Here is a 27,984-nt window from a genome sequence, read left to right as displayed (position 1 = left end):
CACTAATGGCCGGAATGGGGAAGGTGTGTCAATGAAAACTCTTCACTCGTGCCTGGCCCTGGGACCCCACTAGATGGGGACATTTCCATGGCACAGCTCCTGTGTGCCAGCCCTGCTCCAGCACCGGCTCACTCACCTTTCTGAGCCCCCTCTCTCGGCAGGACCAGCCTTGCTTTGGTCAGGACCAGCCTTGCTTTGGTCAGGACCAGCCTTGCTTTGGTATAAATACCAATCCAGGGCACTTTGGGGCTGGCTCTCTTTCTTTAAAGAGCAGTCAATTCAAATAAGTTTTTTTTCCATGAGACCAGAGGGGCTTTTGCCTGTGCACACACACACACACAGGCTCACACGTGTGGATGGATTCAAGAGCCTAAATGGAGTGAAGATCCCACTGCTCCTTAGCTGGAGTAAGTGCTACACCCTTTGTAAGCTGGGCAGCTCAGACATGCCAGACTTTGGGCACAGACTGGTTTTTCAAAGGCCTTCTGGTCTTCGTTAAAACAAGATGATGCATCTCAGGTATTCATTTCAGGGGTATTAGCAGAATACTTCTAAAAGGTTTGCTTGAAAATCAGGAGCTTTCATTTCTTTGTGTGTGTAAAAGCCTTTTCTGCAGCCCAGTATTTTCCAGTCTGTAGGAATCTGGTGTCTGTGCAATGGGAGCAAGGCCCACGTGGCATAGTCACTTATTCTGATAAGGAGAAACTACAGCAATGTTGAATTTTATGAGGTCCCTTTTTCTTTACAGGTGCTAGCATCAGAACATGGAAATATGCCTTATTTTCACCCTATGCTGCACAGGTCTGGGGCTCTGCTGGAGCTGCTGCTCCCTCTCTGTTTGCAAGATGCACAGAAACATTTTGGCTGGCAAAGCCTCTGAAATCATCCACCCCTTAACCCAGCACTGGCAAATCCCACTAAAACATGTCCCTGAGTGCCACATCTGCACATCCCCTGAACCCCCAGGGATTTCTGTCTGCTTTTACCAGTGTTTCATCTCTCTGTGTGCCCCTGATGTGTCATACCCCAAATCACTGGAGAATGAACTGCTTGGTGTTTCTTGCAATCACAATTAAAATGGTTTTTCTTTCCGTGAGCCTCAGGGGAGCCAGGTCCTGCCTGAGCTCCACAGGTCCTGCATCAACTTCACACCCTCCACTGCACAAAACAGATCCCAGAGACCTAGGAAGGCATCACAAATACCACTGAGCTGAATCACTGCAGAAATGTTATCTTTGTTAACTGTTTCTGCCCTAAATGTCATCTTTGCTAACTCTTTATTATTCCCTCATGCCTACAAACCTGCTGAGAGCACAGGACACCTCACTATCAACAGGGACACACTGCTCTTTTTTTTGGTCTCTCCTCTCTTCCATCGTGCTGATAGCTGTGGATTTTTGCCAGCTGCAAGGAGTTCTTGGCTGGCATTTGAGAAATAGCTCAGCTGGTGACTGGGGAAAGTATGTAGGGATGATCCATTGGAACAAATTAACTCCTTGGTCTCTGCTGTATTTCTGTGATTAACTAGATTTTCTTTCAGTATCAGAGTCTCTGAAACACTTTCTTTTGTCCCCCTCTTAATTTGCTTATTCAGAAGCATTTCAAATGGCAAATTGGAGGCTTCAGTTTAGAGTTTCTATGAAGCCCCAAGCTCCAGCCCCATCCCTTTGCTTGTGCACAGCACAGGGGAGCTGCCAAGGTACCTGCAGCCTGCAGCTTTTCTGAAAGGAGCCTTTGGTCAGTAATCACTGCAAGTTCACTTCTGACACTGAACTTTCACACCTTCCAGCATCAGGGATATAACCCAGTGGAGCTGCCAGAAATCATTGTCCAAGACAAGCCAAATAAAATGTTTATTATAAAGCAAGGTGCTCTCTGTAACATCATGTTTTCAGAGAAGTGTTTGCCCGGTCTCTTTTTGTTTTAACCCTTTTCCTTCCATGACTGACTCTGTGCATGCAGCAAATACATACAAGTCCACACACTTGTGTGAATTCTGCTGGAAAGAAACATGTGTACCTTAAAAACCCCCAGGAAAACCTGTCCTTTGAATAGCATATTATTACTTTGCCAATAAAACCTTGAGGTAGATGGCTTATTAAACTATCTTTTGGCCCAAATTGACAATATTTCCTTCTGGGAAATGAGCCACAAGTGTGCCTGTCCCCTGATGTTTCTGTGCCACACACACATCCCAGAAGGATGAAGGGTACAGCAGGGTCAGGACTCTGCTCTTTAGGGCTTGGCAGGTCAGTGGTGGTGAAGGTGTCTGCCTGGAGGCTTGGGAGCACTCAGCCACAGCTATCTGCAGCCCTGTGAAGTGGAGAAGATGAAATATTGAATGCTTTATTCCAGCTCAGTGACTTGTGCTGCCCACAGGGCTGCCTGCCTGGGGCTGTGTCAGCCGAGGACAAAAGTGAGGCTCCACTCGCAAATCACGAGCTTTGAAATATGGAGGGGTGGAAAAACCAAAGATTCCTTGCATGCCCAGAGTACTTTTTGTTCTGATAAGGAGAAAATAGAGACTTCTGGCTGCAGCATTTGCTTTATTACTCATTTATTTCTGCAGCTAGATGTGTTTTCACGGCACAGATACAACAGAATTGTCAGGTGACATAGCCCAGCCTAAAGACTACCAAAACCCAAATGAAGAAGAAACCCAAAAGAAAACCAAAACCCAAAAGAAGTCCCACTGTCACTGTCCCACTCTCAGTGTCCCACTGTCACTGTCCCACTGTCACTGTCCCACTCTCAGTGTCCCACTGTCACTGTCCCACTCTCAGTGTCACACTGTCACTGTCCCACTGTCACTGTCCCACTGTCACTGTCCCACTCTCAGTGTCCCACTGTCACTGTCCCACTGTCACTGTCTCACTGTCACTGTCCCACTGTCACTGTCCCACTGTCACTGTCCCACTCTCAGTGTCTCACTGTCACTGTCCCACTGTCACTGTCCCACTGTCACTGTCTCACTGTCACTGTCCCACTCTCAGTGTCTCACTGTCACTGTCCCACTGTCACTGTCCCACTGTCACTGTCCCACTCTCAGTGTCCCACTCTCAGTGTCCCACTGTCACTGTCCCACTGTCACTGTCCCACTGTCACTGTCCCACTGTCACTGTCCCACTCTCAGTGTCCCACTCTCAGTGTCACACTGTCACTGTCCCACTGTCAGTGTCTCACTGTCACTGTCCCACTCTCAGTGTCCCACTGTCACTGTCCCACGCTGCAGCTGTGACCTGAGAACACCCACTGCAGGGAGCACAGAACCTTGTGGGGAATGCAAAGGTTTCACACGAGTGTGTGAATCTCCTCCATCAGCACATGAAGGCAATACACTCCACGAGGGACAGGGTGCCACCCGGAACCTGCTGAGGCTCAGAAGCCCACAAAAACACTCCAAGGTGCTGAAATAAAAAGTATTTTAAAAGGCCCTTGGAACACTAACACACCTCCAAAGGCCAGGGAAGTCACAGCACTCAAAAATGGAAAGGCTTCATAGGTGGAAAGAACGTGCTTGGTGTCCAGAAAACGACTCAGTCTGCCTGGGCAAGCCCTCAGTGCCACCAGTCCTTCCTTGCAGTGTCCCTGAGTGTCCCTGCAGTGTCACAGCCCTGATCTCACCCCCAAAGGTGCTGGGGCTGATTTTGCTGCAGCCTGACAGCCGTGTTGGGTCACTGGTTAATTTGAAGTGTGACTGAACCAGTCACCGATTGCCTGGCTGTGCATCACATTCCCATTTTCCCCAGATTCTCTCTCTTTTGAAGAAAATGCTGGTTTCTTTTACCCCTGTATTCATTTTGGGCAGATCCGGGGTGTTTCTTCCTCTCTTGAATAAGCCCATAATAAAGTGGCTGTTTTCTTCTTCTTCTGAGACATTCTTGATGAATTTTCCTCTCTGATTAATTGCCTTCTCCCCACAACTTTTACTTTTCCTCCCAGTTATTCCCTCCAGCTAATGAGCATTCTGCTTTTCAGCAGGCACTGTGATTCTGTTGCTTTGTTCCAAGGCACATCACATCCTTTTCCTCCTGACAGCCGGTTTCTAGGGGCATGCCTGGATCTCCAGTTCCAGCTGTCCTTCCATTTCCAGTGTGTGCACAACCTGAGCCCAGCTCCTGGAGGCTGCAGCTCTGCCTGGGGCTGGATGCTCCTCCAGGGCACCTGGAGCTGCTCAGCTGTTGCTGAGCATCCTCACGTTCCCGTAACGTTTGGGGCTGATCTGTGCCCGTGCTGTGCCCTGTGACACCTCTGTTCCCAGGGCTGCTCCATCTGCTGCTGCCCAGCCTCTCCTGCCACTGCCTGCACTTTCTGCTCATCATTTTTAGCAGCATTTTCAGTGGATGACAACCTCTGTGCTCCAGCAGCTTTGGCCACATTGTTTTCATGGGATCACTGGTTTATTTTCACAGCTCTCCCTTCCCTCGTGCCTCTCCTCTGGCACGTTTTATCCAGCACATTTGATCTCTCCTCTGTGCTGACGCTGGTGCTGCCTGGGTTTTGTTTTCCATGGGGTTGGCAGCCCCTGTTCCTTCACTGTGACCACAAAAATTCACTCCACAGGAGCGCTTTGGCCCACTTGTATCCGAGCATTTCAAATTAACTTCTTCTAATTCTCATTAGAAATAATAATATTTAAGCATATTTTTCATACATTTAAAATATTTAAATTTTATTCATTCATTCATTTATTAATTTATTTGTTTACTTGTTTATTTACTTATTTACTTATTTACATATTTATTTATTTATTCTTTATTATCTATTTATTTATTTATTTATTTATTTATTCTTTATTATCTATTTATTTATTTATTTAAATTATGTTTAAATAATATTTAAACATAATTTTCATAGTTTGGTCCTCGCTTCTGCCCCAGATCCTTTCTGATTCTTTACCACAGGACCCAGGCCTCCATCAAAAGTGGAATCCTCCCTTGTACTGAACTGCACAGAAGTATTTGATTTTTTAAAAATTCAGGATGCTTATGAAAACCTTTCCCTGTAGATGACTCAGTCTAAATTCTGTTATTTTAGTAGAGTTATGGGTTTTTTATGTAAACAATAAAAATTTCTTGTCAAAAACTATAAAGGATACCACAGTTCATCACTTTAATTTTTTTAAAAAAACCTGAATTTAAAAGAAAATTGCTTAGAAATGCTTTTTGTGCATAATAAACTTGTGTTAAAGGAGAATAACAGTTCCAATAGGTTGCAGATAATGTGAACTTACAGAGGGATGTGCTTCAGGGGGTTATTTTTGCAGATGATATTTCATATGGATTATGAACTTTGCCCTCCATATTTCAATAGGAATTTATGTGAACATCTTGCCAAGAAAATACTGGGAAAAAAAAGAGCTGGGAAAAGGCAGCCAAATACACAGCAAAGTGCTGAAGTACAAAACAAAAGTACTAATAAAAGGAAAAAAAAGATAATTGTATAATGATTCACAAACTCAAGCAAGTCGAGATGGAGGGGGCACCTAAATTTCCTTAATGAAATGAATTTCTCTGTTCTGAACCACTCAGTGGCTTCTTCTCGTGTACTTGGACAAGTCCAAGTGCTTTGTGAAGTTCAGCATCAGTGGCAGGGACCTTGTGCTGGCTCCTGCAGCTCAGAGGATGCAGCAGGGAACACTGACTGGTCAAAGGGATTAGAGCATCTTGCATTTATGGATTTTAAAAGTCAGATCTTTCCAAATGAGGGATTTGTGTGTTTTTGTAGGCTCAGGGAAGCAGCCAGCTGTGAAAGGTTAACCTTTGCTGTGGGATTTCTGTTCTCTTTCGTGTGAGACACAAACTTATTCACCATAACAACCACTGAAAACTGTGTGGCATGAAACAGTAAAAATGGAAAAAGGCAGCAATGCCCATCCTTGAAGGAATATTAATTCAAAGCAGCTTCAATTCCATAATGGAAAGATGTACAAAATCCCATCATTCAGAATGGCAATTTTGAACTGGAAGTGTTGGAGCTGTTCCTCTAATGTGGGTATAAATACTGGCAAATCTGCTAAAATCTGTGCAAATAATGCCTGATTTTGGCTTGGATTCACTTCTGACTTCTGTGACATTACCAGTGTGATGTTAGATACACACAGGTGAAATATGTTCAAAATATTTAGAATTGCATGTGGGAAATCAGAGTATATAAATGAATTACTTCTTTACCAGGTTTTATCACTTTGTTTGCATTTTTTTTTATTGTGAAATTATAATGATATTAAACTAAGTTTTAACTATGTTACGAACCAAAAAATTTGAATAAAAACACAATGTATTAATCAGTAATATCTATGTTTTTGGTGTTAATGAATTGCAACTTAGGTTTTTGATGATTTAATATATAATTTTGTATTCCTCCCAACTTCATAAATGTTTATGATATTGCTAAACATCAGGAGGTGCAGCTTCTGTAGCTCACTCCCAGTTTCCTTAACCACAAAGACCCAGAAGCAGGAAATACCAGCACAGCCCTCAGGAGGGTGTTTGTAGCTGTGGATGCCAGCTGACCCTCTCCATCCTCTCCAGGGAAAACGTGCACACTTGTGTAGAAAGAATTGGCATTTCCATCCATCAGAGCAGGCTGTACTTCCTGGGAAGCTGGGAGAAAGATGGCACGCAGGAGTTTTAAAGTGTAAACTGATGGCAGAGGATCATTGCAAAGGGAAAAGATCTTTGAGGACACTTAGAGACCTTAAGAAGTGTCAGCCTGCCAGACCCACCACTAAATCCCATCCCTGTGCCGCTTCCACGCATCTGAACGCACCTGGACAGCAGATTTGAGAAGCAAAAGGGTTCCCACCCATTGCCATGGACTTGGGCATTACAAGTAAAAACAAATAAATACTTTCCTGCACCTCTCAGAGCCTTTTTTTGCCACACAACATTATTTCTGGGAGCTGACACAGTGCAAGGAACACTAAGGAAAAGCACTTTGGTGGGCATTAGTTAGGTCTGCACCACTTAAAACCTGGAGTGCCTTCAAAAGAAGATACAGTCCACAAAGCAATAAAAATGTTCATATTTCAGATGTACAGCTGCTACCTGAATAATGAGCCCTCAAAATGAGTGATATTTGTGTAATTCTGTTTTTGCTGAGTGAAGTACAGCTGCCACACCAGGGCTGTGTTTGAGGAAGCTGCCAGACACACTGTGTTTAACAACTCCTGACATACAACAATCTCACTGCTGGAATATTGTACAATAATCCAGTCACTTAAAGTCCTTGTCCCAACATTTCCAAGTTTCCATGCTGCAAACCCTCGTGTGAGCAGAAAAACATTCTTACAACAATCTTGCTATTCTTTTTTCCTGAACTTGATCAACTGATGGATTGTCCACAGTGCAATTGTTGGAGAGGGACAAGAACTGTTAATTAAATTGGTAAATGGACATGCAGCAAAGCAGATGTTTGAAACACAGAAAGCATAATATAATATAATAGAATAGAATAGAATAGAATAGAATAGAATAGAATATATGTAATATATGTAATATAATATAATATAATGTAATGTAATGTAATGTAATATAATGTAATATAATATAATATAATATAACATAACATAACAACATAGCATAACATAACATAATATAATATAACATAACATAATATAATATAATATAATATAATATAATATAATATAATATAATATAATATAACATAACATAATATAATATAACATAATATAATATAATATAATATAATATAATATAATATAATATAATATAATATAATATAATATAATATAATATAATATAATATAATTAATATAATTAATATAATATAATATACCGTGTCTAAATGAATGAACAATGTGTGGGAAAATGTAAATGTGAGATGCACACTCCCCACCCTGCTGCTCTCCTTTGTCTCCAGGCTCACCCAAGCAGGAGGTGGTTTCCATTCTCCAGGGTCACTGATTCAGATGATGCCTTTGACAAGAGCGTGTTCCCCGTGCCAGGGGCTTGGCTTTGCCTCAAATCCACCTCAAGGGGCTTGTACTGACACTGATCTAATCTTACAAATTCCTTGTATGTGATAGCCCTGAAATGTGCTTTTTCTAACTATATGTGTACATGTTCTAAGATTATTCTGCCTCATTATGTTCTCTCTAAATTAATGAATTAAGGCCTAAGAATAAGTGATATCTCAGCAGAAAGATCACATGGGTTTTGGTGTGATGTTTGTTTTTTGTGCTATGAATGAGATGCTTTTTAACTGTGGTACTTTCCTCAGAAAAAGTTCAGCTCTCTGGGCTGCACTTTACCTATGAAAATTTGTTAGAATTCCCTGACATCCTTTACCTAACATCGTTTTGGACAAGACTTTGCTCCAGTCCAATGTAAGAACTGACTAATCAGTGTTTGCTTTTATACAGAAGCAGTATTTTCAATGGACAGGACTTTTTTCCCCCACTGTGAAGAAACAGTAGAGAGACCCTGATTACAAGGGTTCCTTTATATTAAATGCAGATGAGTTTGTTGATTTTTGCTTTCTGGTGTGGGTTTTTTGTTTTGTTTAGTTTGGTTTTTTTACTGGAGGGGTTGTCTCTGTTGCTTTAATCATGCAAGATAAAAACAGTTAAACAAATGACCAGAAGAGGTGATCAATGCTAGAAACTCCTTCTGATCCTCATTTATTCTGTTTAGAGTGCAAGCCCCTCTGGAATTGATGGGAATTTGGTTTGAGGCCCAAATTCACAAAGATATTATGGAGTATCTAGCTTCTAGTCCGTTTCCTGGAGTCTGGCAGCCTTTGGGAATTTGGGCCTCCAGCATTTCTTTTAAAGTCTTCTTTGAACCTGCAGTGAAATTCTTGGGGTACAGCACAAGGAGGAAAAACCATGTGGAAACTGGGGAAGACACACACAGATAACAAAATGATGATGTTGCTCGAATATTTTTTAGAGAAATTCGAAGGGAATCATCGGTCAGTGGGGTGCTGGCCAGGCAGCTGCAGGTCGGGTCCCCCTCTGAGCCCAGAGCATCTTTTGAGAGCCTTCTCTGGCAAGCAAAGCACACGATGGAGGTTCCACACAGCTCCCACCGCCCTCTTCCATCCAACCTGTCCGGAACACCGAGAGAACGAAGGGCTCGGCTCTGAACGGGAAACTCGCACTGCTCCTTTCTCTCAGCATCTCCCCCTGTCGCTCAGAATCTCCTCCTGTTCTCTCAGCATCTCCTCCTGTTCTCTCAGCATCTCCCCTCATCTCTCAGCATCTCCCCTCATCTCTCAACATCTCCCCCTTCTCTTTCTCTCAGCATCTCCCCTGTCTCTCAGCATCTTCCCCTGTCTCTCAGCATCTCTCTGGTCTCTCAGCATCTCCCCCTTCTCTCAGCATCTCTCCGGTCTCTCAGCATCTCTCTGGTCTCTCAGCATCTCCCCCTTCTCTCAGCATCTCTCTGGTCTCTCAGCATCTCTCTGGTCTCTCAGCATCTCCCCCTTCTCTCAGCATCTCCCCGGTCTCTCAGCATCTCCCCGGTCTCTCAGCATCTCTCCGGTCTCTCAGCATCTCCCCGGTCTCTCAGCATCTCCTCCTTCTCTCAGCATCTCTCTGGTCTCTCAGCATCTCTCCGGTCTCTCAGCATCTCCTCCCCGCTCTCGGGGCGGGGGCTCCGGCGGGGCTGCGGCTCCTCCCGCTCCGCTCCGCCCCGACCGCCGGCGCTGAGCGTGGGGCCGGCAGCGGGGCCAGCGGGGCCAGAGGAGCCAGAGGAGCCGGGAGGAGCCGGGAGGAGCCGGGAGGAGAGGAGGAAAGGCCAGAGGAGCGGCAGCAGGCCCGGCAGGAGCAGAGGAAAGCCCGGCAGGAGCAGAGGAAAGCCCGGCAGGAGCAGAGGAAAGCCCGGCAGGAGCAGAGGAAAGCCCGGCAGGAGCAGCAGCAGGGCCAGAGGAGCAGCAGAAGGGCCAGAGGAGCAGAAGAAGGGCCAGAGGAGCAGCAGAAGGGCCAGAGGAGCAGAGGAAGGGCCAGAGGAGCAGCAGAAGGGCCAGAGGAGCAGAAGAAGGGCCAGAGGAGCAGCAGCAGCCCCTGCAGGAGCAGCAGCAGGCCCAGAGGGATGCATTTCCCGGCGGTACAGGCAGCCCTGCTGCTGCTCCCTGCCTCGCTGCTGGCCGCGCCGGGAGCGCCGGCCCCGGGCGCAGGGAGAGCCGCCAGCCTCGGGGAGATGCTGCGGGAGGTGGAGGCGCTGATGGAGGACACCCAGCACAAGCTCCGCAATGCCGTGCAGGAGGTGAGGGGTGAGGGGCTCTCTCCCCAGGGTCTCCCCGCTCGTTCCCCGAGCAGCGGCCCGAGCGCTCCGGGACAGACGGACAGGGATCGGGGCTGTCCCCAGCCGGGGCTCAGGGCTCCCAGTGCCCCCGAAACCCCCCGAAAAGCGGCTTGCTCGTGATGGAATTGCGTGTGCTGATCTCAAATTGCTGGCCCGGAATCGCACGGGACCCGTTTCACAGCCGGGAACTGAGACCGAACCCAAAGCCATGGTCTCGTATGGCTGTCAAAACACCCTGTCCCTGCACTCCCCTTCTTGTGTGCTTTTTATTCCCGTTTCTGGTGAGAATCTTCCTTTCAACTTCTCTTTTCCTCTCGTTCAAAAATCCTTAGTCTACAAAACCCTTTAACTGGCAGCCTGCTGCAGAAACAGACCTTGGTGTGCTATAATGAGATAATTTCTGAACTTTTGCTGTCATCCGGAACCTACCTCTGTTATCCTCTTCATTTGGACTGCAGACACATTGGAATAAACCATTCCTCACAATGCTGCTTAGGGATGGAATCACAATTCCTGCCTGTTTTACTCTACAGTCAGTGCTGGACTGAGGAAAGCTCTGTGTGCAGCACAAGGCGTGAATTGTTTGAGCAGTCTTAGGAGATAAATGGTTTGTGCTTAGAAAGGTTTGCAGCTGCTGCTTAAAACAAACAGACACGCCAAAAGGAGAGGTTTTGCCTAGGGAAAACTCCTGTTGTTCATCCTGGTTGAGCTGGCAGCCTCCCAGCTCTGCCCCAAATAAAGGACACGGTTTGTTCCTGTGTGTTTCCAGGATTCACGCCCTTCCTCACCCCACAGGGACAGCAGAGGATGAAATTCTGGATATGTGCACCCCCCTCATCTATAGGGCTGCCCCTGTTGGCTTCAGGGGATTTTGTTTCTCTCCCTTGCCGGGATATTCTCCCTCCTGTGTCAGAATGGAAGGTCTGCCTGAGGCTGTCAGTGGTTTTCTGTGAGGAACAGAGCGCTGGGCTCTCCTCTGACACTGATACCAAAGCTGCCAGTCCTGCACCCTTCCTTCCCTGCCAGGGACTGACTTTGGCTTCAGCAGCTCAAGGGTTGAGCTCAGCCCTGTTTGTGTGGCCCATTAAAAGCTGCTCTGGGCAGGGTTTGGCACTTGGGGGCTGCACAAGAAGCGTGGCTTGGTCTCTTTTGTGATATTTCTGCTAATTTTCAGTTGTTTGGTTGTTTTTTTATCTTAATTTGGCAGATGGAAGCTGAGGAGGAAGGGGCAAAAAAGCTGTCAGAAGTCAGATTTGAAGATTTACCTCCCAATTACCATAACGAGTCCAGCACAGAAACCAGAGTGGGCAACAGAACTGTTCAGACTCATCAGGAAATTGATAAGGTATGAGAAAACTTGTACATGGTGAGCTCTCCATCCTCACACACCTTGTCTTCAAAGAAACAACCCAGTTTTACATGTTTATTCACAAGGTAATTTGGAGTGTAAATTTTCCTGGTGATAGTTACTCTGGGGTTTGATTGTATCTTCTGAGCTTGACTAGTGTCAAGGAGAGCCGTCATGAAAGGTTAGAGTGAAATAACAATTCATTTTGGAAAAAGGGGAAAATGGGACTGAGCTGCAGCAGTTACATGGGAATGAAAACCCAACCTTCTCCTGCTCAGCTGGCTCCTTTGCAGTGCCATTTTAAACAGACAAGGAGGCAGCTCTGTCATCCACTTTCCCCCTCAGATTAGGGTTAATAAGGGTGGCAGCAAAATGGGAGAAAAGAGGGGGTGGGAGTGGGTTAATTATTGCAGGATTTGGGACTGAGAGTAACAAAGGACTAATAAAAACTGAAGTTTGATGTTTTGTTCTTTCCCTGTATCAGGTCACAGATAACAAAACTGGATCAACAGTTTTTTCTGAGACAGTTATTACATCCATAAGAGATGGAGAAAACAAAAGGAACCATGTAAGTAAGCACATTTATTTCCTTTGGAAGACCAAACAAATACTTTGGGTTCCCTGTTCAGAAAAATGTGTCAGAGTTCACCAATAAAATTTTGGAATGTTCTGAAACACACACAACCATTGGGGTAAGCAAATGTTTGTGTTTTTAAATTAGTTTAACTTAGGAACACTGTGACTTGGAAACAGAGTTAATGCACATGTTTGAATATTCAATTTGTCTGTCAAATGTAAATGTTAAATAGCAAAGATAGTTACACAGCCCTTCCCAGGGACTGTGGGTAAATCCTTACTATAACACTGAGCTTGTCTTCCATTAGAAAAAAACACTTTATGGATTTTAACAGTTGAAATAACCCCAAATCATTTATTTATGAGGAATCTTTGGAACAACATCTGGCTCTATTTGCTTTCCAGCCTAACTCAGTGATGGACAGCTGGCCATGAAATGTCACTTTGAGGAGAAGGGAGAGAGATGGGACAATGAATCCCCCTCCCCTCAAAATATGGTTGTTTAAGGACTCCCAAAGGAGTTTAAAAGCTCAAGAATGTTCTTTACCCGAGTCTTGCAAGCACAGGAACATTTGCTAAACGTCAGTAGTCACATGAGAAATTCAGCACTACTTTAAAAAATTGGCTTTTCATTGGTTGTAGTCTTACCAAAATGGTTCTTTTTTGTGCTCTTGCTAAGACTGGGCTGGCCAGGTTTCCTCTGATAGCTGGCTTCATCTGACTAATAGTTTGTGGTTTGATTTACTTCAACACACCCTGGCTTTCTTCAGAGAAACTTACCTCCAGTTCTTTCACTGAAGCAGCTCTGTAGCTATTTTATAAATATAACTATGGAAATTATTTTATAAATATAATGATGGAAAAATGATGTCAGTAGTTCCCATTTATAGAGGGCACAGAACCTGAAATTAGTGCCTCTTTTCTAAAGCTTTCCCTCTCACAGCTCATGTTTCTATACTGCTATTTCAATTTGAAAATGGCAAGTAGCAAAATACAGCACACACAAGCAACTTTACTTCTTTTTTTCCTACTATTTGGCAAAGCTTGTAGCTTAAGTGAACACCCGAGGTATAAAAATAAATTGTAACTATTCTAAACTACAGCTGATCCTATAGAAAGTGTTGACATCCCCCACAGTGCTTTTTGATAATGAGATTATGTGTAATGAAGACAATCCAAATGGGGTTTTTCCCAGGCAAAGGTGATCATCATCTTCAAATGCAGCACAAAACTTTTTAACCTTCTCAGCACTGCAGCACAGCACTGGTGGCGTTTCATAACGTGTTTGGCTTGCCTGTGGTGTCATTCTTCACACCCACTCCTCAATTAACAATTAACAATTAACAATTAACAATTAACAGCACTGAGGTGCCTGACAGGAGTCAGGCTGAAAATGCTTGCAAACTTCCAGTGTCAAGGGGAATATAACATATTCCAGTAATAGAAATAATACAGCTTTTGCTGTTACAAGGGCAAAGAGATGTCGTGGGAGCGATGCAATTAAGAACTGGGGGATTTGGGTTGCAGTGAGGAGAAAAAAGCAGTGCTGGGGGGAGATGTGTGAAGCAGGAGAAAAGTTTTGGCCAAATTCAAAGGCATTGTTGCTTAGATCTCTAAATTTAAGGCAAAAGTATTGGGAAATGAGTTGCAGGAAACTTTGCACTGGGCCTTTAGGTGTTTTTTCTGCAGACAGATTTTCGTACCTGAGGTTCTGTGTGACGTTGTGACGTGTCCTGGTCACTCTCTGGGCTTTGCAGACCAACAGGAGGTGGAAGAGTGATTCCATTGCCTTCACTGGCTCACTTTATAGGCTTTATTCACTTTACCTTATGAAACTTATGTGTTCCCACAGCTCCTGCTCTTTAGGTACAAAATTTGGGTGGTAAAAAGAAGAATTTTCCAAGCACCTTCACAAACCCCTTCCTGTGAAATATAAACTCAGTGTAATTTATTTCTGATAACTGGGACCCTGCACCTCCTGACTCTACATTTCTTTTCTGTGCTGACTTGTAAGCCTCTGAAATCCCTGGAAGTTTTTCATGTGACATTTTTGGCTTTGAGAGATGACACAAGAGCCTCACAAGGAGGCAAAGGAGTGTCTGCACTGCAATACCTGCAGTAATGGCAATAATCCACTTATTGGCTGGAATGAGAATTCCAGGGCTGGGGAAGCAGCTTTGTGGAAAAGAAATGCAGGTGGTGCCTGCATTTTTTAATTGAAACCCCAGTGCCTGTCCCCCTGCAGCAGATACCCATACACACACAAGCAGTGCATTGAAATAAAGGTGTGGAAGCAGGTGCATGTACCTGGAGTGCAGGTGTTACAGAAACACCAGGGGAGGTCCTGCACACACAGACTTTTCCTGGCAGACTGTTTCTCCCTGGCAGTGCAGCAGGGCTGGGCTGCTCCCCATGCCTGTGTGTGCTGCTGGCAGCTGGGCTCCTGGCCACTCCAGCAATGCAGCTCCATGCCCTGCATGGCTGGGAGGCTCCTGTGCATCCCCAGGCTCCCATTCCCTTTCTCAGGTGTCTCTGGGGGCTGGCAGCCACCCCTGCAGGCATCACTCTCCCTTCCAGTCAGCCATGCATTGGAATTGTACTGAAGGTGCAGGGTGGGGTGGGAGTTCTGGCTCTGTTTACTCCTTTCTCTGTCTGGAAATGACTCAGAGCCTGCTGCTGAATTTGGATCACATGAGGAATCCCTCAAACCTCATCCTTGGAAAGCCCAGGGGGAGAAGCAGTATCTCAGGGCATGTGGAGAGTTGGACATCAGTTTGCCATCGTGCTGTCAGGCAAAGCTTTAGAGGATTTCCTGGGTCTAAGATATCTCACAGCTGTCAGCAAGGGAAGGGTTTGGTCCCCTGGTGGTGTTTGCCTTGGACTCCATCCCTGGTGGAATCTGCAGTACATTCATGTTCTGACATCCCTTCTGGAAGGACACAGGGTGGGCTGCACACCCTTTTCCATTTCTTCCTCGTTTGTGTTCGTTTAGGAAATGGGATGAATATTCATGAATAGTCATCCTCTCGTGCTGTTGATATCCTCTAGGCACATGATTTCAGATGGAAAATTAAATTAAAGGAAAAATGAAATGAAAGAGGCTCTTTTTTAATCCAAACAAATGCCCCAAAGAGGAGGTCTTGACAAAGCTACAAAAAGTCAACACCTGTGACCCAGATGCCTGCTCCATCCTTAGGCAGACATGGAGCTCATGTTCCCAAAATCCTCAAGGGCTGGAGATGATTTATCCCACTGCTGTTGCTGTAATTCAAACCCCTTCTTCTTCCATCTACAGCTCATGAAAAATAAACTATTCCATTTCTTCTATGGGAAAAGCAATCTTATACTGCCAACTCTGCCGTGGGCAAAATCCACTGAATGTGGGTCCTTACCAGGGCACTTCTGTTCCAGTGTTGTCATCTTTGGCTTAAACAGAGTTAAGCTGAAACCCTAGACTACCAAATGAAGTGTGTATAATGATACAGGAACAAAGCCCATTTCCAGAGCAGGGTAATTACCTGTCAGATATGTCATTTATTTAATTAGAACAGTTCATCTCATGTGCCCACTTTGATATCACTGATATAACTGATTGAGATGAGTGCTTGGCACTGTGTTTCCTACACAGGAGAGTTTTAGAGGCTGTAGTCCTGCCAGGATCAGGTTATAATTACTGAGTGAAAAAGAAGAGTGAGGGAAGAAAATGAAGGGGCTGCTTCTGCAGAGTGACCTGCTGTTAAATTATTGCAAGGCATACAGAGAGATTTTGACCAAGAGTGAGCAGAGCATGATCTGAGAGAGCTCCTAGGCACCATTTTTCTCATTATCCTGAGGCATTTGCCAGGAATTTCTTTGGTTTTGTTTCTTTGGGTTTTTTTGGGTGTAGTTCCTTCTTTCATTGGAGTCAGCTCCTTGAAGCTGTGGGTGATATTTTATTTATTCCCTCTTTTGACATGGAGACCAACTGCATGGGGTCTGAGAGGACCTGATCAGTGACAAGATGTGATCAGTGACAGGATGTGATCAGTGACAGGATCTGATCAATGACAGGATCTGATCAGTGACAGGATGTGATCAGTGACAGGATCTGATCAATGACAGGATCTGATCAGTGACAAGATGTGATCAGTGACAGGATGTGATCAATGACAGGATGTGATCAATGACAGGATCTGATCAATGACAGGATCTGATCAGTGACAGGATGTGATCAATGACAGGATCTGATCAGTGACAGGATGTGATCAATGACAGGATCTGATCAATGACAGGATCTGATCAGTGACAGGATCTGATCAATGACAGGATCTGATCAGTGACAGGATCTGATCAATGACAGGATGTGATCAGTGACAGGATCTGATCAATGACAGGATGTGATCAGTGACAGGATCTGATCAATGACAGGATGTGATCAGTGACAGGATGTGATCAGTGACAGGATCTGATCAATGACAGGATCTGATCAGTGACAGGATCTGATCAATGACAGGATGTGATCAGTGACAGGATCTGATCAATGACAGGATGTGATCAGTGACAGGATGTGATCAATGACAGGATCTGATCAATGACAGGATCTGATCAATGACAGGATGTGATCAATGACAGGATCTGATCAGTGACAGGATCTGATCAGTGACAGGATGTGATCAGTGACAGGACCTGATCAATGACAGGATCTGATCAATGACAGGATCTGATCAATGACAGGATCTGATCAATGACAGGATCTGATCAGTGACAGGATCTGATCAATGACAGGATCTGATCAATGACAGGATGTGATCAGTGACAGGATCTGATCAATGACAGGATCTGATCAATGACAGGATCTGATCAATGACAGGATGTGATCAGTGACAGGATGTGATCAGTGACAGGATGTGATCAATGACAGGATCTGATCAATGACAGGATGTGATCAGTGACAGGATCTGATCAATGACAGGATCTGATCAATGACAGGATCTCTGTTTGTGAGCTGGGAATAAGCAGCTGGTGTGGAAGGGGCTGCAGCTCTTTCCCTGCTGGTGAGAGTCTCTGGGGTCACAGCCTGTCCCAGTAATTCCCTTTTGGGCAGCACATTTAGGCCAACGTGCTGTGCTGCTTTGGCACCTAAGGCCAGGCTCAGGTGGCTCCAGGCCACCTCCAGCTGTGCCCCATGGACATGTTCTGCCTCCATTTAGATTGTGTCACAGGGAGAACCAGAAATGAAGTGTTCCCAAATGAAATGCTTCTGGGAAGTGGGGGAAAAGGAATTGGAGGAGATTGGCTCCGTGGAGAAGCTCAAGACAAAGCCAAGGGATTTGTGTTTTGTTGTTTATTAGTTTTGAGCAGTCCTGTTCCTGCTGAGCAGCCACCCAAAGAGCTGGCTCTCCCCCAGCCCTGGGATGTGACCCCAGCACAGCCTGCAGCTCATGGCTGCTCTTTTTCAGACGTCTGTTTTTAACAGAAGTTCCTCATTTTACGAATGCTGTGTGCCTGGCAGGGCAGCAGTGAGAGGTTTGTGCTGCTGGAAAGTATTACAGAGGTTTTGAGGTATTTCAGGGCAAATTAATTCATATCTCCTTAAAGACAAATGCATTATGTGCCCTGTCTAGACAACAGAGAGATTAGGAACTGGAATGCTACTGCATTTCAAATTGAGGTAGTAGTTTCCATGGAGCAATATTCCATTCTGTGTAATTCTGCCCTTTTTTTAAATACATGTAGGATATAAAACAGCTTTTATGCTTCTTTTTTTTCCTTACTACTCAGCAGTTTTTGCCATCTGCTGCAGCAATGGAGAGCAGTCCTGCATGAAACAGCTTGCAGAACTGAGCCCAAGCCTGGGAGGGTTTGTGAGGGTTTGTGAATCCTTCCTCCTGGGAGGGTTTGTGAGGGTTTGTGAATCCTTCCTCCTGGGAGGGTTTGTGAGGGTTTGTGAATCCTTCCTCCTGGAAGGGTTTGTGAGGGTTTGTGAATCCTTCCTCCTGGGAGAGTTTGTGAGGGTTTGTGAATCCTTCCTCCTGGAAGGGTTTGTGAGGGTTTGTGAATCCTTCCTCCTGGGAGAGTTTGTGAGGGTTTGTGAATCCTTCCTCCTGGGAGGGTTTGCTGTGGGAGATGTCGGTCCCAGGCTGAGCTGGGATGGAGCTGATGCTGTCTCAGGGGGCTGAGCTGCTGGGGAAGGATCTGCAGCTCCACAGAGCTGAACTCTGGGTTTCACCTCAGCTACAGGTCCCTTGGGAAGAGTGACCTGCTTGGTGTGAGGAGGTTTCAGTGAACACAAAAAGGGGCTTTTGCTCAGAGCAGCTGTTGGAGCTCAGCTGTCCCCAAACACAGAGAGAGGAGCTCCTGTGCATTCCCAGGCTTTCCACTGAACTCCTTTTCTAATTGTCACACCAATTGCTCCAGTGGCACTGCCTCCTGTGCTGTTTGTGCTGGCAGAGCTTCCCCACCCCTCCCAAATCACTGCTTTTGCCTCTCCGTGGCTCGGGAGCCTGGAGTGCACCGAGGGTTAGGAATGAACACCTTGGAGGGGCTGTTCTGGCTCTTCAGCCGTGCAGAAAACAATCCTGCCTCTCCCCTCAGCCCCCTCAGAAGGCACAAAGCTCACCTGGATCACAGCAAGCCACAGCAAACAGGACACAGGGATTACACAAGGGGGGAAAGGGCTGCTCCTGCTCCAGGCTCACTGCTCCCTGCCAGAGAAGCACAGGAACGTCTGCAAGGTGATGGCAGCGCCTTCCTCTGCTTTCTTGGGGTCTAAACTGAAGAGTAAAGACCCCAGGAGAGAAAGTCTCGCCCAAGACAGTCCCTGACAAATATTGGCTGAAGATGTGAGTGGTGAAGAGAGAGTCTTGTTTGAAGTCCCCTTTGAAGAACTTTCTGACAATGTGGAGCCAGGGTGAGTGTGAGTGGGGGACAGGGAATGGATAAATCAAATGCCAGTTGTGAATTTAAAATCAGTGAGTCCATTCTGAAGGTCAGACATCATCAGAATAATTTTTAGTCTGCAGTTCAGGCTTTAATTAAGGATTAAGGGGAAAAAGTTAAAAGCAGAATGAGTGTTATTTCAGCACCTACTGTACCACCAGCAAAGCAGTAAATGTACTGCCACAGTGAGGTACCAAGGACAAGAAACCTCAGGTTTCTTTCAGCAGCAGTTGTTTCAGCAGACCTGGGAACCCTTTCCACGATTTTCATTTCTTGTTGCTTTTTTGTTTTCCCTGCTGGTTTTGGAACAGATCCTAATGCCCAAATATCTTCCAGGTGCTGCAGGATATTCACTGCAGAGCACAGTATTATCCTGAGAGCCCTCAGGATGCTGGGTGTGTCCTTCCATGGCATTTGCACCCTGGCCACTGATGGTCCCAGTACAGCCAGTCCCAGTGGTCCCAGAACCAGCAGTGTTCTCTCTTTGGTGCCCTTTAGCCCTGCCTAACACCATATTCCTTTGCATTTCATTTTATCCAGATTGGCTCCTTGCCCAGCAACTCTTCTGTCTAAAGGGAGCTGAATTAGAAAGGTCTGTTGCCTGATTCAATAAGGAAAAATAAATACTAATAATATCTATATGGTTCCCCTCTGCAGGTGGGCACTGGTGAGCTCTGCATTTACTGGGGGTGTCTGGGTGAGGCAGAGCAGGAGTGGGGCACAGATTCACAGAGCACATGTGAGAGGAAGCCTTTGCCAGGAAAGAAAACCACAAAGGGATTTTTTTTTCCCTGTCTGGAAACTCTCATAAAACTGAATGTCTGAACTGGTGGGACATAGTTCAGTAAGAGGAAAAAGTTTTTTGGCGCAGGACTCGTTAATTAATTGAGGAGAAAGCAGCAGCTTTGGTGTTAGATGGTTTTAGAGCTAGAGGGAGAGTTATTCCATGAGCTTAAAGCAGTTTGTGGCAAGACTTCTCCTTTGTGGAGAAGATCAGCTGGAAAAGCTGACAGCAGTGAGCCCTGGCTGTGTGCCTGAGAGGGGATGGAGAGGAGGGGATGGAGAGGAGGGGATGGAGAGGAGGGGATGGAGAGGAGGGGATGGAGAGGAGAGGATGGAGAGGAGGGGATGGAGAGGAGAGGATGGAGAGGAGGGGATGGAGAGGAGGGGATGGAGAGGAGAGGATGGAGAGGAGGGGATGGAGAGGAGAGGATGGAGAGGAGGGGATGGAGAGGAGGGGATGGAGAGGAGGGGATGGAGAGGAGAGGATGGAGAGGAGGGGATGGAGAGGAGGGGATGGAGAGGAGAGGATGGAGAGGAGGGGATGGAGAGGAGGGGAGCAGCAGGCTCTGCTCTGGCCATGGTTTGTGCAGGGGATTCAGAAAAGCAGCTGACATAGCTACCAGCAGAAAGCTGCCTAGAGGAGCTGGAACAGCTGCTGAAGAGAAGTGGCTGGCTGCTCACTTGGAGCCACAAACCCTCCAACATGCTGCAGAACATTTGGATATTTGGATTCTGACCCACCTGATCATGGAGCAACAGAAAAGCAGAAAAAAAAACAACCAAAAAAACCCCAAAACCCCCCACACAATACTGGGATAGTGAAGTTGAAAACCATTGTGGTAATTTATAGCAGCCTAGAACTGGTGATGCTAATTCCTTGAAAGGGCTAAAATGACTTCTGAACTGTGAACACGTAGCCAGGGTGTGCAGCTGTGGGGGGAGAAGAGTCAGAACCCAGAGCGGGTTCAGCTCCTGCTCTGGGCAATCAAAGGGCTGGGAAACCTCAGATCTGCTCAGGACAGGTCACATTTAAGGGCTGATCACCCCAAACCTCAGAGCTGCTCAGGACAGGTCACATTTAAGGGCTGATCACCCCAAACCTCAGAGCTGCTCAGGACAGGTCACATTTAAGGGCTGATCACCCCAAACCTCAGAGCTGCTCAGGACAGGTCACATTTAAGGGCTGATCACCCCAAACCTCAGAGCTGCCCAGCACAGGTCACATTTAAGGGCTGATCACCCCAAACCTCAGAGCTGCCCAGCACAGGTCACTTTTTAGGGCTGATCACCCCAAACCTCAGAGCTGCTCAGGACAGGTCACTGGGAAGGGCTGATCACCCCAAACCTCAGAGCTGCTCAGGACAGGTCACTGGGAAGGGCTGATCACCCCAAACCCCAGAGCTGCCCAGCACAGGTCACTTTGTAGGGCTGATCTCTGCAGAGCCCCATCGGGCAGGAACCCCCAGGGTGAGTCTGGGCAGAGCTGGAGGACACCAGAAGCTCGGTGGGGACCTCCAGTGGAGGAAGCTCTGCTCCAGCAGCTGGGACTGGTGTCTGGCTATTGCCTTTACATTGCTTGGCACCTAACGAGGAAGGAAGAAATCACCCACAGAAAGAATTTTTCTGGAAAAAAAATACTAAACTACTTTTTTTTTTTTTATGCTTAAAAAAACCCAATAATTGACTAGTTCTGAAAATTAACAAGCTATTAAACTATGTAAAAACTGGGTCTGCTTCTGTGAAATCTACATTTTAAAAACAGGCAAATCCAAGAAATAATATATATAGTATATACACACATATATAATATATATATTATAAAAGATATACATTTCATTATATAAAATTTTATAAATATAATAGATAACAATATATTATTATATAATATATACTAATATACAATTCTATTACATAATATATAATATATAATATATAATATATAATATGTAATATGTAATATGTAATATGTAATATATATATAATATAGATATGTATAATATATAATATATATACAGGTGTGACCCAGGTGTGCTCAGGTGTGCCCAGGTGTATCCCAGATGTACTCAGATGTGCTCAGGTGTGTCCCAGATGTGCACACGTGTGACTCAGGTGTGTCCCAGCTGTGCCCAGCTGTGCTCAGGTGTGTCCCAGCTGTGCCCAGGTGTGTCCCAGCTGTGCTCAGGTGTGTCCCAGCTGTGCCCAGCTGTGCTCAGGTGTGTCCCAGCTGTGCCCAGCTGTGCCCAGGTGTGTCCCAGCTGTGCTCAGGTGTGTCCCAGGTGTGTCCCAGCTGTGCCCAGCTGTGCCCAGGTGTGTCCCAGCTGTGCCCAGCTGTGCCCAGCTGTGCCCAGCCGTGTCCCAGCTGTGCCCAGCTGTGCCCAGCTGTGCCCAGGTGTGTCCCAGATGTGCCCAGCTGTGCCCAGGTGTGTCCCAGCTGTGCCCAGCTGTGCTCAGGTGTGTCCCAGCTGTGCCCAGCTGTGCCCAGGTGTGTCCCAGCTGTGCTCAGGTGTGTCCCAGCTGTGCCCAGCTGTGCCCAGGTGTGTCCCAGCTATGCTCAGGTGTGTCCCAGCTGTGCCCAGGTGTGTCCCAGCTGTGCCCAGCTGTGCCCAGGTGTGTCCCAGCTGTACCCAGCTGTGCCCAGCTGTGCCCAGCTGTGCCCAGCTGTGCTCAGGTGTGTCCCTGCCTGTGCCAGAGGTTTGGGAAGGGCCGGGGGGGGATCAGCGCTCTGCTGCAGACCCGTGCAGCCCCTGGAGCTGGCTGTGTTGGTTCCCAAGTAAGAAATGGGAGCAGTGAAGAGCCCCTGGGGTTCCGAGGGGCGGCAGGAGTTTGGCCAAGCTCGCTCTGCTCCTTTCCCCAGGAGTGCATCATTGACGAGGACTGCGAGCCAGGGAAGTTCTGCCTCTTCTCCCCCTCGGAGTACCGATGTCAGCTCTGCAAGCCCCAGCACACGGTGAGTCCTGAGCGAGGGGGGATTCCAGGGGGTCTTCACAAGCTCTGCAAGGTACTGCTGCTAATGGCAACAAGACAAAATTGACAGAAAAGAAGCTGCAAAGCTTTCTGCACCAGGGTAAAAATACTTTCTTCTTAGTGTGGGGTAATTAAAACCCGGGACTGGGGTGGCCTGACACCCACCCCCCTCCCCACCTTTCCCTGCAGCTCCCAGCAGAACACCTGTAGGAGCAGGAAAGTGAAAACTGGGTCCCAACTGCTCTTGTGTGGAGTCAATTCCCCGAGCTAGAACCTGCCCAGTTACACAGCATTTCCCCCTGAATTAGCAGCTCTCAGCAGTGCCAGTGTAGTCCTGCCCCTCTCCCCGTGTTAAACACTGCCTGTGGGATGGGCTGGGAAAGAAATCCAGATTTTGTGTGGCTGCCCAGACAGGGAAAAGCTGCTGAGAGGCTGCTCTGCTACATTGTTAATTAAAAAACTGAAAAAATAACCGAAAAAAGGGAACCAAGTGACACACGTGGCTTTTGTTGGGTTGATTTCTGAGGCGTGTGTAGTTGGAACACCGGGACAATTGTTGTACAAAGCGACCTTTAGCATTTCTGATTTGCAAAGAGATTTGTTTTTCAGAGAGATTTTTTCAAAGGTTCTTGGTTACCAATGGGGTCTGGTTCTAATTACAACTAAAAAATGGATTTTAGTCAGACTTTATTTTTTTTTGCTTTGCTCTTTGAAAACAATTCTCCTGAACAAATTGTAAATTCCTGCCTGCATTTGTCAATGGAAAAGATCAGCAATGTCCTCCGTTGATGACGTTTCACTTATTAATTTCTATTTCCCTTGATTGCAGAAGAGAGGGCCCCAGGGAGAGCCTGGAGCAGCATTTCAGTGCTGAGGGGGCTACAGGAGAGCTGGAGAGGGACATTCTGCAAGCATGGAGTGACAGGATAAGGGGAATGGCTTAAATGGGGGGAGAGTAGGGTTAGAGGGGATATTGGGCAGGAATTGCTCCCTGGGAGGGTGGGGAGAGGCCAGGCTGGAATTCCCAGTGAAGCTGCAGCAGGGCTGGATGGAGCAGTGCCCAGGACAGGGCTGGTTTGAGGGGTACACAGGGCAGGGATAGATGGGCTCTGCTGCTCTGTCCCCGTGCCCGTAGCTCCGGGTGTGCTCAGCCCAGGGAACGGGCAGTTGTGCCGGATCTCTGCTCCGGGGTCATTTCTGTCCCTGGGGCTGTGGGAGCCGCACGGAGCCCTCCGGAGCCCCTTTCTGAGCAGGTTTTTCCCGCAGCGCTGCTCTCGGGACGCCGAGTGCTGCGGGGAGCAGCTGTGCCAGTGGGGCCGCTGCAGCAGCACCGCGAGCAGGGGAGAGAACGGCACCATCTGCGAGAGGCAGCAGGACTGCAGCCCCGGCACCTGCTGTGCCTTCCACACAGGTACGGGCCCCCATCACAGGTACGGGCTCCCATCACAGGTACGGGCTCACACACAGGTACGGGCTCACACAGGTACGGGCTCCCATCACAGGTACGGGCTCACACACAGGTACGGGCTCACATCACAGGTACGGGCTCACACACAGGTACGGGCTCACACAGGTACGGGCTCACACACAGGTACGGGCTCACACAGGTACGGGCTCCCATCACAGGTACGGGCTCACACACAGGTACGGGCTCACACACAGGTATGGGCTCACACACAGGTACGGGCTCCCATCACAGGTACGGGCTCACACACAGGTACGGGCTCACACACAGGTACGGGCTCACACACAGGTATGGGCTCACACACAGGTACGGGCTCACACACACGTACGGGCTCACACACAGGTACGGGCTCACACACAGGTACGGGCTCACACACAGGTACGGGCTCACACACACGTACGGGCTCACACACAGGTACGGGCTCACACAGGTACGGGCTCCCATCACAGGTACGGGCTCACATCACAGGTACGGGCTCACACAGGTACGGGCTCCCATCACAGGTACGGGCTCACACACAGGTACGGGCTCACACACAGGTACGGGCTCACACACAGGTACGAGCTCACACACAGGTACGGGCTCACACAGGTACGGGCTCCCATCACAGGTACGGGCTCACACACAGGTACGGGCTCACACACAGGTACGGGCTCACACACAGGTACGGGCTCACACACAGGTACGGGCTCACACACAGGTACGGGCTCACACACAGGTACGGGCTCACATCACAGGTACGGGCTCACATCACAGGTACGGGCTCACATCACAGGTACGGGCTCACATCACAGGTACGGGCTCACACACAGGTACGGGCTCACACACAGGTACGGGCTCACACACAGGTACGGGCTCACATCACAGGTACGGGCTCACACACAGGTATGGGCTCACATCACAGGTACGGGCTCACACACAGGTACGGGCTCACACACAGGTACGGGCTCACACACAGGTACGGGCTCACATCACAGGTACGGGCTCACACACAGGTACGGGCTCACACACAGGTATGGGCTCACACACAGGTACGGGCTCACACACAGGTACGGGCTCACACACAGGTACGGGCTCACATCACAGGTACGGGCTCCCATCACAGGTACGGGCTCACATCACAGGTACGGGCTCACACACAGGTACGGGCTCCCCCCGGCCGGGAGCGGCTCCGAGCCCTTTCTCGGGATCAGCGGGGTTTGGGATCCCCGAGGGGTGGGTGGTGCTGCTCTCCTGTCTCGGCAGCAGAGTCCGAGTCGGCTGCTCTGGCTCATTAAGGATGAACTTCCAGTGTCTCACTCCCACCCAGTGCAGAAAGCAGGGCTGTGGCTCCCTGCCATGTGAGGGATGGAGAGAGAGAGACGGAGCCTGTGTTCGTGTGCCCGCACACAGAATTAACCCTGGGCTCACCCCAGTTCAGCAGGAGCTCAGGACTCCTCCCAAAACGCCTTTTCCTGCAGAGCTGCTGTTCCCCGTGTGCACGCCCCTGCCTGAGGAGGGGGAGCCCTGCCACGACCCTTCAGACCGACTCCTGAACCTCATCAGCTGGGAGCTGGAGCCCGACGGGGTCCGGGAGCGCTGTCCGTGCGCAGGGGGCCTGAGCTGCCAGCCCCGGAGGTGAGCACTGAGCTGGAACTGAGCTGGGACTGAGCTGGTACCAACCTGGTACCGAGCTGCCAGCCCTGGAGGTGAGCACTGAGCTGGTACCGAGCTGGTACCGAGCTGGTACCGAGCTGCCAGCCCTGGAGGTGAGCACTGAGCTGGTACCGAGCTGGTACCGAGCTGCCAGCCCTGGAGGTGAGCACTGAGCTGGTACCGAGCTGGTACCGAGCTGCCAGCCCCGGAGGTGAGCACTGAGCTGGAACTGAGCTGGTACCGACCTGGTACCAACCTGGTACCGAGCTGCCAGCCCCAGAGGTGAGCACTGAGCTGGAACTGAGCTGGGGCTGAGCTGGTACCGACCTGGTACCGACCTGGTACCGAGCTGCCAGCCCTGGAGGTGAGCACTGAGCTGGAACTGAGCTGGGACTGAGCTGGTACCGACCTGGTACCGACCTGGTACCGAGCTGCCAGCCCCGGAGGTGAGCACTGAACTGGTACTGAGCTGGTACAGAGCTGGGACTAAGCTGGTACTGAGCTGGTACTGAGCTGGTACAGAGCTGGTACAGAGCTGGTACTGAGCTGGTACAGAGCTGGTACTGAGCTGGTACAGAGCTGGTACTGAGCTGGTACAGAGCTGGGACTAAGCTGGTACTGAGCTGGTACAGAGCTGGTACCGAGCTGGCACAGAGCTGGCACAGAGCTGGTACAGAGCTGGTACTGAGCTGGTACAGAGCTGGTACTGAGCTGGTACTGAGCTGGCACAGAGCTGGTACAGAGCTGGTACCGAGTTCTTTGCATCATCAGCAGTTCCACTGGCAGAAAGTGAGATCATTTCAGTTTTGCTAAAAGCACTTTTAGAAAACCCACGTTTTCTATGAAATAAATCCTCCAAGTTTGCTCTACACTACCAGCACCTCGTTAACTTCCAACAAGGTGTCATAGCTGGGATGGAGATGCAGATTAGTATTTCTCTCTTCTGTGTCCAACTCTTTCTACATTGTGTCATGCTTGAAAAGGATCTGGGTAACATTTTGCTTCATAAACGTCACCTAAGGAAGCAAGCAGAGCTGGTCCCATCCTTTCAACACCACCTTTTTTGTTAATGCACCATTAACCTCAGGGAAGGTCTGTCAGCAAATGTCAGATCGAGTAAGAACATTTCAGATGAGGATACAGGAACACAGAAATTCATTAGGGTGTGAAAATAGCTGAACTGCCCAGAATTTTCTCTCTGAACTTGAAGATTCAAGTAGCATTTTTTTGTTATCTGTTCATTTGAGGGCCACTGCTCTCTCGTTTGCCAGGATCAGAGTTTTTGTGCTGTTAGGATCTGTGTATGTGGAAAGCACATTTATAACTCTCCAGCTGCCAGGCCTGTAGGAACCAGGTGCTTGTGAAGCCAGCTAGGGAGGAAGCATTGTGCATTTGACATGTTTTCACGTGGGGAGGGAATGGGGAATTTCAGAGTGGCAGCAGGACACAAAAGCCTGCCCTGGATGACCAATGTGCCTTTTCCCACCAGCCACAGCACTGCCTCTGTGTGTCAGCCGCCCGCCAACGGAACCCAGCACGCTGAGAGAGAAGATCCCTCGCTCATGGAGGAGATGCCCTTTCTCAGCTTGATGCCCCAAGATCTCCTCTCTGATTACGAGGAGAGCAGTGTCATTCAGGAAGTGCGTAGAGAATTAGAAAGCCTGGAGGACCAAGCAGGTTTGAAGCCTGAGCTTGACTCAGCTCAGGAGCTGGTTTTGGGAGATGAAATCTAAAGCCCAAGCACCAGTCTAGTTAGTTGTTTCTAGATTTTTTTCTGTTTAGTGTCTTGCTTGTTTGAACCCTGATCACACAATGCTGGATAGAAGTGCAATAAACAAGGTCTGCAAGGAGCATCCTTCTCTCTGTGCACCAAAGCTGCGTGTCCCAGCTGCTGTGGAGTCCATGCAGTGCCTGGACCAAAGCTCCTGCCACAGGGGAACCCCACGAGTGCCCTGCTGGATTTGTACTTTCCCCCTGTATGTCGGAAATAAACTTCTCAGTACTTGTACTCATTAAAAAATGCA

At 48.0% G+C, this 27,984-nt stretch overlaps 1 protein-coding gene across 1 annotated transcript; it reads left to right on the top strand.

The window, feature by feature from the left end:
- The first annotated feature begins 14 nt into the window (after nt 1-14).
- DKK3 (dickkopf Wnt signaling pathway inhibitor 3) lies at nt 15-27,984 on the top strand. The gene is made up of 8 exons (XM_005531560.3): nt 15-23; nt 9,594-10,232; nt 11,479-11,616; nt 12,104-12,187; nt 22,751-22,843; nt 24,127-24,271; nt 25,786-25,942; nt 27,450-27,984. The coding sequence occupies exons 1-8, from the start codon at nt 15-17 to the stop codon at nt 27,691-27,693; spliced, it is 1,509 nt and encodes a 502-aa protein (XP_005531617.3). The 3' UTR covers nt 27,694-27,984.

This window comes from Pseudopodoces humilis, chromosome 7 (genome assembly GCF_049639895.1).
Source record: "Pseudopodoces humilis isolate 2021_Gansu_Grassland_sample_001 chromosome 7, ASM4963989v1, whole genome shotgun sequence".
Taxonomy (NCBI): Eukaryota; Metazoa; Chordata; class Aves; order Passeriformes; family Paridae; genus Pseudopodoces; species Pseudopodoces humilis.
The sequence above is the reverse complement of the archived record's forward strand: the minus strand, read 5'-3'. Positions and strand labels throughout refer to the sequence as shown.

Excerpts from the sequence above, each read along its gene's own strand:
- DKK3 (XM_005531560.3), top strand. Across the intron at positions 12,188-22,750 it reads GAGAAAACAAAAGGAACCAT|GAGTGCATCATTGACGAGGA; the intron begins GTAAGTAAGCAC and ends TCCTTTCCCCAG. Across the intron at positions 24,272-25,785 it reads CTGCTGTGCCTTCCACACAG|AGCTGCTGTTCCCCGTGTGC; the intron begins GTACGGGCCCCC and ends CTTTTCCTGCAG.